This window comes from Lissotriton vulgaris, chromosome 8, assembly GCF_964263255.1.
Source record: "Lissotriton vulgaris chromosome 8, aLisVul1.2, whole genome shotgun sequence".
NCBI classification, from domain to species: domain Eukaryota; kingdom Metazoa; phylum Chordata; class Amphibia; order Caudata; family Salamandridae; genus Lissotriton; species Lissotriton vulgaris.
Window position 1 is genome coordinate 1,190,767,107 of NC_141696.1, and position 12,323 is coordinate 1,190,779,429.

Genomic DNA, 12,323 nt, shown 5'->3' on the forward strand with positions numbered 1-12,323 from the left:
GTGGGGCCTACAGGGTGAGGTAACAGAACGTTTCCCTGTGAACAAGGGAGTTCGGCAGGGGTGTGTTTTAGCCCCTACCCTTTTCTCTTTGTTCATTAATAATGTTATCTCATATTATACTAAATATCCTACGGACGCTCCTACTTTAGCTGGTTTGAGGGTTCCTCTTTTAATGTTTGCAAACAACACTTTAAATCTTGTCTAAAACACAAGTTGGTCTGCAAAGAGCCCTTGATAGATTTAGTCTTTTTTGTAATGACCATGATCTTGTCGACAAGACAAAGTTCATGGTATTACATAAATATAAAACAGTGAAAGCCAGAGTAGAAATGAATGCTGCGTCCCTCGAACAAATTGACTCATTTACTTACCTAGGCGTTAAAATGGGCAAAAGGATGAACTGGAAGCCTCAGATGGATTTGTTAGTTTTAAGGCATAACCAACTAGCAGGGGCCCTTTTAAAAGAACATCACCTATCCCAAACTAAACCAGTTGCTCCGGTTTTAACTATTTAGCAAGGGAAGATTAGAGCCTCAATAATTTATGGACCTGAACTTTGGGGCTTCGAAAAATTAGTTCCTTTAGTGCAAGCTCAGAACAAGTTTTTGAGGGCATTGACTGGCCTTCCTCGATCGACACCACTTAGACCCTTACTTTCAGATCTAGGGCTTTTTTGTTTTGAGGAGGCTACAGGTTTTAGACCTCTCGCCTATCGGCGAAGGCTTTGGACCCCCCTGGAGTTAGCTCCCTATGCGCAAGCTGTTAAGTACATTAGAGAAGCTGACAAATCCAATAAAATCATATGGTTACTAAAGATTAAGGCTACTTTATCGGATATGGGCTCTCCACCACTTGTGGTTGGATCCAGAAGGGAATTCTTTCCCCTCAAAAACAGATTTTAAAGCCTTATATGGGGACATGGTTCGCCAGAAGTCTCTTTCGCAGGTGAATGGCGCTTCCTTAACAGGTCTCTTTTTGGATCATAAAATTGTATATAGGCTGGAGGCCTACTGGGATACCATTATGAGCCTTGGTGATAGGAAGCTCTATCACCAATTTAGAGTGGGTACTCTCCCCCTAAAATCTTTTACAAAAAAGTGAGGGATGATCAAGAAACAAAATGTCATTCTTGCCCATGTGAGGAAGAGACCTTACCGCATGTTCTGTTTGTGTGCCCTGCATACAAGGGCCCTCGTCATAAATGGCTCAAGCCGGTTTGTGTTGAAATAGGAACAAGATCTTGCCAAACGGCTTTGCGTATCTTAAAAACTGATACTAGTGAAGTCATAGTTATTGCTATGGCTACATTTTGGAGTTGGACGTGGGCCCTTAAAAGGAATAGGTTGCATGGTACTACGTAACTGATTCTGTTGAGTGTTATGGTGCCTTTAGTCTCTTCTATTCTAATCTGCTTACATGATTGAAGTGTCTAACCAAAACGTGTGTAATTATGGACATAATCCTCTCTCTTTCAGGAATTTTGTTATCTGTTTTTAAGAAAGATAAGGATTTATAAATTATTTTTAGTTTGACATGTTTTAATGGAATTCTATTATGAATGTTATCATATGATATTTCTAATGTATTTTAAAAAGTGATTTTTTGTTTCTTATATTGTTTGTTTATATGTGTCTTTTATGTTTATGATCGAATAAAGACTAATTGAAATTGAAATTGAAATTGAGTGTGCTTGTATTATGACTTATTTATTCCAGACTTATGTGGGGTGCCTCTGTTTCAGTTCATGGAGGGTAGCTAGTATTAGCGACAGCACCTGTAAACAACCACAGGGCTACTTAACATTGTTTTTATGGCATATTCATGTTTTTATTTTGCCAGATCATTCTGGAATTCCTCTATTAGCTAATCTTTGAATCACTTTTGTAATGTTTATTAATTTTGTTTCCCTTTTTTGCTAATGATTTTTAATTAATTTTAGGCAGTAACGGTCTAAGGGACCGGGTTGCTAGGTAGCTATAATATACTATGCATGGCAGCTTTAAAATTGACGTAGCAGTTTCTTATAATTTTAAATATGCATGATTGGATTAGGAATTAGGAATGTCAATGTCATTTACATTGTTTTACACAAATGTGTCTTAAATATAATTGACAACATTTTTGCCCCACTGGACTTAATTATTGAAACTCTATCCCCAATGGAGCATTTTTTTTATAAACAGCATGCAAACTTTATAACATTAAGCATTACATTGGCAGGGCATAGCCAGAAAATCCAACCTTACACACATTTTGCAATATCAGTCTGTTTGGTATCTTTTCAGCTTTGATGTATGGTGTAAGTTGTATGCTTGTATTCATGTTGTCATTTACTTTCACAGGCCTGTTGATTGGCTCCGGCTGTGCTTTATATCCTCTGGGCTGGGACAGTGAAGAAGTCAAACAGACCTGCGGGAACCTGTCCCAACAGTTTGAACTAGGTATGGCTTGTTTTAACTGACTTGACGCTGTAAATGTGAGGTTTATATAAAATGTGCCATTCTAGTGGTGTCTAGAGATGGCACAATTATATATTAAATTAAAGAAAATAGTCAAAGCAGCACTGCAGTAGTGTTAGCTTCCACATATTGTTTCCTTAATGGTCTCTAATAGAGGGCGGTACAGAAAGTTCTTCTAACTTGCACATTGAGGGCATGTTCTGGTTCAACAGAGTATTTATTTTTGAAGGCTGCAATCCAATGCAGATTTTTGTGGTGCAGAGAGAGACCCACTTCAATATGTACACACACATATGGCATAAAACCACAAAACGGTTCTTTATTGGTCATTAGAGTTTTTCTTCCAACTTCTTCAGGTCTAAGCTTGCTGCCAAAGGGGAAACATTGGGACATTGCGGTTATCCATTTACACAGCTTCCTTACATACAATGATTTCCATTTAGTTTGATGTGAGCTCTTTCGGTGAACAGTATCATTATTGTATTGTATATTTCCTACATTTACTCTTTTTTAGTCTTTAGTGTGAATTATTATTCGCATTAATAGTCCCTTTTGTGGCTGACTGTTTAAGGAGGGTTAACGCTGCCAACAAAAGAAAGTCAGCAGCGGCTGCTCCACAATGGCGGAGGAGCGTTGCCCCACTGGCTCGGGGCCAGCAGCTGAAACATAAAACAATATCTTACTATTCTTTTATTTTTTAGCTGCTGGCTCTGAGCCAGTCTGTGCAGGGAGGTGGGGGGCTGGCCGGGGTATGGTAGCGGGGAGGAGGACTGGTTTGTGCACTTTTAAGTGCGCATGTATTTTAGTCCGGCCATCTTAGACCAGCCAAACACACATGTATACTCAGGTTTTTCCAACCGGCTAAATTGAACAGCCAGGCTGGTGAAATAGCACAGGCTCCCTGTCCTGAGCGGAGCCTCAAACCAGCCCAGTCAGGCCAATCCCCATGCTGTTCTCATGACTAAGAGTAGTCTGGGGATTGGATAGCAGTCATGATGCTGACTCAGGGACTCCTGGGACGGAACTGCAGCAGAGGAGTGCAATGGGGCCGTCAGCACCAGGTAAGTGGTTACATTTTTAAAACATTTTTTCCATTAACCCCCCCCACCGCCGTGTGCACCTACCTGCGAGCTACCTGCTGGCCCTACTACCCCGCGTGTGCCCTCCACCGGTACTTTTGTGTGTCGGCCACCACTGAAGAAAGTGAGCATATTTTGATACAGCCAGCGCTCACTGCATTACGGGGCACTGAATTTGTCTCAGATGTCCGGAGACGGGGCTCCTCTGTGAGTCCGTGGGAGGGGCCAAAGCCGGTTCTGGCATGCAAAGTCCTTCGGCTGTGCTTTGAAGCACCGCGGGGGCTAGTGTCATTCTGCTGTGGTCACTGGGGTCCTGTGAGCCCTTCACCTACATCTGCCTTCACATCCGCCCACAAGCGTTGCTCACTACTAGTCAAGCGGCCTCAGGATAAAGGTTGCAGGGGGACCCTTGTTGTGCTGTTAGTTGAGTGCCCTACTCAGCGTTGGCGTTCCGCGGTAGTCTAGGGCAGGCAAGAACAACTTGATTGCTGTGCTGGTACTGCAGAGGAAATCGTCAGGCAGGGTTAATTGGCTGCTATCTCCTAAGCAGCCCCTATCTTGAGCGTAGGCTGCGAGCTTCACGGTGCTGCTATGCAGATCTGCACAGTCCCCAGGGGGCCTCAGGAAAGAGACTGCAACGGGCCCATCGTTTTGCTGTTTGTAAAGGGCCCTTCTCAGCATTGGCAGAAGATGGTAATGTGAGCTCCCGGTCACCTCCAAGGCTCCGGCTGCCAAAATCAAGTGCCTGGGCTGCATTGCATTCGCTGGGACCCCAGCTTGTCGAGAACGAGCGGCGGAACCCAGTGAGATTACTCCTGTACGGGCGCCATCTTAAACATGCCCCCCACAGTTAAATTTGAATGTATATGGTAATATTATCGTACATATGACTTTCATCAATCAAGGTCTGCATCACCTCTTCTAATGTACGACTTCTAATATTTGGCAGTAGAAAGAGACACTACTAAAGTGAGTCCAATTCACAAAGAAATACTACAAAATGGAGTCATATTCACAAAAACACTACAAGCCTGAGTCCTGCTCACAAAGAAAAACTACAAGACTTGAGAAGGTTAGAAAAACATGTGTCATGGGTTTCCTCTTATAATTTTAGATACCATTTCCCCGACAAACTATGAAATATAGGGGTGTCTTGGTGCTTTTTTGAACCCCATGTACACATTTACTCTAGCATTTTAAATTGGGTGAGAAAGACCATTGGGAAGTTTTGTGAAATTCCAAAAAGTCGCTGTTCACTAATTTATCAAATGCTCCCTGTAGCCCACCCCTAACACACACTTATCACTGTTGACAATCGTCCCGGCTACAGAATATTCTGTTATATTAGTGGATGTTGCATCCTAAAAATCTGCAAACATATATTTAGATTACATTTAGCAATTATAGAGTATTCCAATAGTTACATTTATTGACTAAAATCTCACTTTAAGGCTGTATGGTTTTTCAGTAGACGTGAAGAACTTTACATCACCGGGCTCCTTTGCACCCTACTCTATGCAAACAGAGGACAGTATATAAATAACTTTAAAATCAAAATTCGGAAATTTACTTTTGTAGATTTGTTCATCCTATTAGTTGAATTTCTGATTTTCTATAAATTCTCAAAGAACTCCAAGAACACACACATATATATATATATATATATATATATATATATATATATATATATATATATATATATATATGGAAGAAAAGGTTGCCACCTAGGTGGGAATGCACTTACAGGTAGGAATTAATGCCAGCGCAAGGGCGCGAGCTGCGAACAGAGTCCCTTTCCTGCCAGACGCGTTTCGGGCCAACGCCCTCTTCAGTGGCAGCACATGTGATATGACGGCAGCTGCAGGCACCAGTAAATACCCAAATATATATATATATATGGAAATGTAGCAAATCTACATTTTTACATGCAGTATTGTAATGCACCATACTCTATCATTTTATTTTTGTTAAATATCTATCCCATTTGAGAAAATTCCTACTTCCCTAAATTGAGAAAGCCACCCATTTCCAACCCTGAAAACAAATGTATTTCTGTGCTTTAGAGGGGTAACACTCCTCACATTTAAAATGAGACCATATCAGTGGACTTTTAAGAGTGAATAGTTGGATTTATGAAGCAATGCTCCACCGTTCCTGATTTTGTGAATCCAAAACAGGGTTCTGTAGTTGTAAATGCTCCTAATTGCTTAAAACCGCTTCCGTGCTCCAGTCGGCCAACGGCTGTCACGAGAACTACCTGGCTAGCGCTGCGCACGTCCGTTGGCCGACGCAGCCCCACCCACTCATTAAATCCGCCGCACCACAGCAGAAATAGTGCCACAGTTTGCTAGCCCTTTGTTTTTTTAGTTTTTGTAAAATATTTTTATTGAGAAATTGCATGACAGATAAATAGGCAGTAATCACATACAGCATCTACAAGTTACATATAGCACCACAATTGGGACAAAGGCCAGAAAAACACATGTATTAAACATTTGCTTCCCTGTCTCAGTTTCTCTGCATTTCTAATTCCACCACGAGTGATACACATAAATCTCCCCTATAGACATTCCACTTCGACCATTTCCTATCCCATTCCTTCGGGCACCCCCTGGCTATAAACACTTCTTTCTCAGCTACCATACATCTGTCAAATTCCTTCAGCCATATTGCCACTGCCGGCTTCGCCACTCCGCCCGACCCTCTTGCTATCTCTCTCTTAATTAGCGTGAAGCCCAGCATCGCCAACTGCTGCTCCATTTCAGTTAGGTCTGTATCATCCCATACATTAAGCAGGCCCAAGCGGGGCGTCAGGCTAAGTGTCTTCCCCAATGCAGATTGCACATGAGTCGTGGCCCTGTCCCATAAATTCTGCACTAAGGGGCAGTCCCATACCATATGATAAAAGGTGGATGGCTGTCGGCAACCCTTCAAACACAAGTCATCTTGTCGCGACCCAATTTTCGCTAGTGTTATTCCTGTCAAATAGGAGCGGTGCAGGATACGAAGCTGGTTTAGCCTAAATCTGAGTGTAATAACAGCCTATCTAGGCAACATCAGCGCCTGTCGCCAATCTTCCTCATCAATTGGCCCAAGGTCTCCCTCCCAGGTCTCCTTAAGATTTCCAAAGGAGTCAGGCATATTATTACTACGTTTTTTATAGGTCAAGGAGATCGCCTTGGATTGTAGCAGCTCATCTAACAGGCGATCCTCAAGGGGTGACGATTCCGGTATGTCCTCGCAACTAGAGAAGGCCGCCTGTAAAGCATGCCTAATTTGTAAATACCTAAAAACCTCTCCGGGGCTAATTGGTAGGTCCTTTGTAACTCCTCAAATCTGAGAATACCTGCTCTTTTTACCAGGTCTTAACCTGTCGAGATACCAATGACATCCCACCTGTCAAACCCCGGGTGATAACAAAGCAAGCCGAGTTTCTGTGAAGACCTCAATTGCGTTGCCTTAGTGAGCACCCCTGCCCCGTACCGTATGCAGAGTGGGGCCAATATATCGCTGCTTCTTAGTGCGGGAATACAGAGCCCCGAGATAGCCATATCGATCCATCTGAAACCTTTCCAGGGCACATGCCGGGTCATCTGGTAGGGCGTATCGCCATCTATTCACAGCCACCAACTGTGAGGCCCAGTAATACAACCTTACATCTGGCAGCGCAATGCCCCCATCATACCATCCTTTCATCAATTTCTGAAACGCAATCCTCGGGCCCTACCATCCCATTGCAATGTGCGAATCGCCCCCTCCACCGCTACAAAATATGTATCTGGAATCCTGTACGGGCAGTACTGGAGAATGTATACAAATCGTGGGAGGGCCAGCATTTTAAAAAGAGCAGCGCGGCCCACCAGCGACAGAGGCAGCGACCTCCAATGCTTAACATCTGAGCGCAGCCTGGCCAATGGGGTTGCCAGATTACGGCTATAGAATAGAGGTGGGTCCGGTGTGATGAAGACTCCAAGGTACTTAAAACCTTCCGCTGAGACCACCAGCGCACAGTCTTTAGGGAGACGGGGGGGTCTACCCATGTAGCACATACAACACAGACTTACTCCAGTTAATTGCATATCCCGAATACTTCTCGAAGTTTGTGAAGATGTTAAGAACAGTATGGATTGATTTGTACGGAGAGGCAATATATAACAATATGTCATCAGCATAGAGAGATATTCTATCTTCTCACTCGTCTGACCATCTAAAATCCTGCATCATTGGCCACGACCAATCCAGGCCGCCAAGGGCTCCAGCTTGATGAAAAACAACAGCGGTGAAAGAAGGCACCCCTGCCTGGTGCCTCTCCGCAGGGTGAACTTTTGGGACGTATAGTTGTTGACTCTAAGCTGCCCCTGGATATCAGTATACAGTAGCCTTGCCCACCGTATAAACTTAGGGCCCAACCCAGCTCTCACCAGGACCTCAAAAAGATATGCCATTCGATCGAATCAAAGGCCATGGATGCATCAAATGACAATATGACTGCATCCTCCTCCAGATACTCCTGACGCGCCATCACATTATGGAGCCGGCGGATGTTGAGGGCAGTGTTTCTCCCAGGCATGAAGCCAGACTGGTCAGGGTGCACCAGAGAAGTGATCACTGTTCCCAGCCGTGTGGCGAGGAATTTTGCCAAGACCTTTGCCTCAATATTGATCAGTGAAATCGGCCTTTAGGAACGATAGTCATCTACCGGCTTTCCGGCCTTATGAATAAAAACTATACTAGCTAGACACTGTTCATGTGGCAGAACTCCCTTCTCCCAGCTTTCCTGATACATTGCCCGCAAGTGCGGGACCACTTGAGAGGCTACGGCCTTAAGGAATTCCACCGGGGTACCATTTGGCCCCATCGCCTTCCCAGACTTAATTTTGCAGATCGCATTTTGGATCTCCTCATTTGAAATATCCGCATCCAACATATCCCTATCCATATCCGAGAGGGTCGGCACTTCACTATCTGCCAGCATCTGACGCGATTCCTCTGCTGTATACGTCGTAGAGGGAGAATACACCTTCTCAAAATAATCCGCAAATGCCTCCGCTATATCGCCGGGGCTCTACAGAACCTCACCACTAGTAAGGGTCAATCGGGGCACCCACTGCGCACCATGCTCCCTTGTCTCCAGCCACGCTAGCGTCTTTCCCGCCCTGTTCCCAAGCTAATAGAGCCTGAGCCAGGTAGCTGCCTGTTTAGCCAACACGTGTTCACGTGTTTTGATCTTATACTCCTCCTTCTTCAATGTCAAGCAATGCAGTGTCTCCTCAGAAGGATTTAACACGTGAGCCGCCTCAAGCCCTCGCAGGGCCTCCTCCAACTGTACCAGGATCTCACGCCTTTTGGCAATATATTTCACTTTCTTTTTTTTATTTTTTTATTTTGAAAACCTTTATTTTCAAGTCAGTGCACACAGCTATTTAGCCATACATCCCGGAGGCTAGGCAGCATATCATCAACCAGAAGGCTAGTGTACAAGAAGCAAGTTACCAACGCGTATCAAGGTTTTAATTTTCTGTTTTTGTAGAGATTAACGAAGACAAAAATAAAAAAAAAAGGAAAGCACCGAAACTAGTGCTAAGAAGCAAGGCAATTTAAAACATTTGTGCCACAGAGCCCGAACATGGGAAGGGCTAGGCCAAATAACCTAAAAGACAGTCAAAACAGTACACATTTGTAAGACCATAGAGGGGGGTGGGATACAGGATAGATATGCAAATAGAACGTGTGTTGGAGTCATAGACTACGGGGTCAGTCGTTCTTCCAGGGGGGTGGCGTCAGGTGGTATGCAAATGTCACCCCTATACTCGTTCCAGGCCCCCCATATCTTTTGCCACTTTTTGGGTTTACCCCTGGCCACATAGACAGTCTTCTCTCGGAACATACACCAATCCATGTTGGCCTTCCATTGTACCACCTTTGGGGCTGCAGCAGCACCCCACATCTGTGCAATATCTCGTTTCGCAACCATGTTTCCCAGGGTGACCCATTGGGTTTGTGCAGTGTTATAATCAGTGGGGCCCCAGACATTCAGGAGGCAGCGTCGGGCCTCCGCCTGAACATCCACCCCGGTCACTTCACTCATAATCATGTGTATCCGCCTCCAGTAGGAGGCTACTGCACTACACTCCCAGATAATGTGCATAAAGGTGGCTAGAGAACCACAGCCACGCCTACAGAGGCCGTCCACTGAATGACCCATGTGTATCAATCTGGGACCCGTCACATAAACCCTATGAAGAATTTTTAATTGAACCAACCGCAGCCTGGCCGGGATAGCCAATTCCTTGGGGGAGGACACTGCACATTGCCAGTCTTCATCTTCTAGCTCTATACCATCTCGCACCCACTGGTCTTTCACCCCAAGGAGGAGGTCAGTACGGACATTAATACGTTTTTTATAAATTAGGGAAATGGCGCTGTCTGGCATGTGGCCGTCCAGCACCCTATCCTCCAAAGGGGAATGCTCAGGGATTCTCTCGCCCTCTGGCATAGCTGCCAGAAGGGCATGACGCAGCTGGGCGTACCGGAAATATTCTGTTCCACCCAGCTGGAACTCTGTCTGTAGGAGAGTAAAGGATTTTATCTCCCCCCTCGCGATCATGTCTTCCACCTTGGATATGCCTATCATGTCCCACTTGTCGAATCCCTTAGTGTGCCATAATTTGCCCAGTATTTCAGAATCAAAAAGAGGGGTTGCCATCGTGAGCCTATCCTTCCATCCCTGCGACTTTGTGATCGCCCGCCATATGTGTACAGCTGTCTTCGTTGGCCCCGACATTCGACCATCCAGAGATCTCGAGTATAACGCCCTATGGTACTTCCCGTCGTCCAGGAACCACCGATCCATGGCATAACGTGGGCTTACTGCTGGACCGTAGAGGCCGTGATTAAGGGCTGCCAACTGGGAGGCCCAATAGTATCTCCGTATGTCAGGCAATGCTATAACCCCGTCATACCACGGGAGCGTAAGCTTCGTAATAGCTATGCGTGGTCTGCCATCCCAGAGAAGGGCCCGTTGCAAGCCCTCGACCTCCCTAAAGTAACTGGCTGGGACCGGATCTTGGGTATTTTGTAGAGCATACAGGAACCTAGGCAGGGACATCATTTTAAACAGTGCCGCACGCCCAGGCAGGGAAAGCGGGAGTTTGCGCCAGCCCTCTACGTCATGTCGGAGACGGACGAGGGGGGGAAGCAGGTTATATATGTAGCGCACTTTGGGATCCGTTGAGATATAGATCCCCAAGTATTTAAAACCCTGCCGCGCGACCTGTATGCCGCAGTCCCTTGGAAGTCGAGGCGTCCCCCCTCTCAGCACATACAGGTGCGACTTCGACCAGTTGATAACCAGGCCAGAGTGCCGGCCAAAGAGACGGAGCACATCACACACCACAATGAGCGACTTACAAGAAGAGGTGAGATATAGCAAGATGTCATCAGCGTATAGCGACACCCGGTCCTCGAATCCATGGGACCAACGTATTCCGTTTATATCTGGGTGGTGTCGCAGCCATGCAGCCAACGGTTCAAGTGCCAATACAAACAACAGGGGCGACAGGGGGCAACCCTGCCTAGTGCCCCTGCGGAGAGCAAAGGACGCAGACACACGACCATTAACCGTTACATTGGCCAGCGGGCTAGCGTACAGAAGTTTGACCCACCCTATGAATACCGAACCAAATCCGAACTTCGCCAACACTGCCCACAGATAGTTCCATTCGAGGGAGTCGAACGCCACCGTAGCATCCAGTGACGCCAGGACGGCTGGCTCCCTGAGCGTGTGGGCCCTGGCGAGGGCCCCATGCAGTCTCTGAAGGTTGAGGGCAGTGTTGCAGTGTGGAATAAAGCCCGACTGGTCCGGGTGCACCAAGTCGCCAATCGTGCCAATCAGACGGTTGGCCAGCAATTTAGCAAGAATCTTGGGTTCAGCATTCAACAGAGAAATGGGACGATACGATCGACACAGGTCTCTGGGTTTCCCTTCCTTATGAATGACCACAATGGTGGCCAGTCTCTGGTCAAGGGGAAGCATGCCCGTCTCCCGCGCCTCCAGGAACATGTTACGCAGGGGCGGGGAGATGACATCAGGTTTAATCTTATAAAGTTCCACGGGTATACCATTCGGGCCGGGCGCCTTGCCGGACCTAAGGGAGTGAATGGTGAGAGCTATCTCATCAGCGGTAATATCCCTATCCAAGTCGTCCCGGTCCGCCTCCGACAGGCACGGGAGTTCTGCCTCGGCCAGAAGCTCCCGGGAATCGGTCTCGGACTGGTCAGAGACTGAGGTGTATATGGCCTCAAAATAGTCCGCGAACGTCGCGACTATGGCACTCGGATCGGTGACAGTCAAGCCGTCCTCCCCCAACACTTCTGGGTCCACCCAGCTGGCTCTTTCTTTTTTATCCAGCCAAGCGAGGAGCTTGCCCGCCTTATCCCCGGCATCGTAGATCCTACCCTGTTGCTCTCTACCCATGACCTTGGCAGCGTCAGTGACAGTAGACCGATATTCTGACTGTTTAAGTGAGAGAACATGGAGCAGGTCCGGTGTCGGGTCGACTTCCAGTTGGGAGTCCAGATCTTTAATCTCAGATTCGATACGCACCACATCTGCATCTCTGCGTCTCCGAACATCAGCAATAAGAGAGAACGCCTCTCCCCTCAAGACCGTCTTAAATGCCTCCCATAGGGTGACAGCCGATGTAACCGACCCTGAGTTTTCGGAAAAATAGAGCTCAATAGCCTTGGCCATGAGTCCACGAGTCTTGGGGTTGCGGAAGTACCA

At 46.4% G+C, this 12,323-nt stretch overlaps 1 protein-coding gene across 1 annotated transcript in view; it reads left to right on the forward strand.

The window, feature by feature from the left end:
- LHFPL6 (LHFPL tetraspan subfamily member 6) overlaps window positions 1-12,323 on the forward strand; it is a 351,003-nt gene that overhangs the window by 275,748 nt on the left and 62,932 nt on the right. Inside the window, exon 3 of the mRNA XM_086935061.1 lies at window positions 2,343-2,441. Coding sequence (XP_086791187.1) covers window positions 2,343-2,441 — 99 coding nt within the window. The remainder of the gene's footprint in view (window positions 1-2,342; window positions 2,442-12,323) is intronic.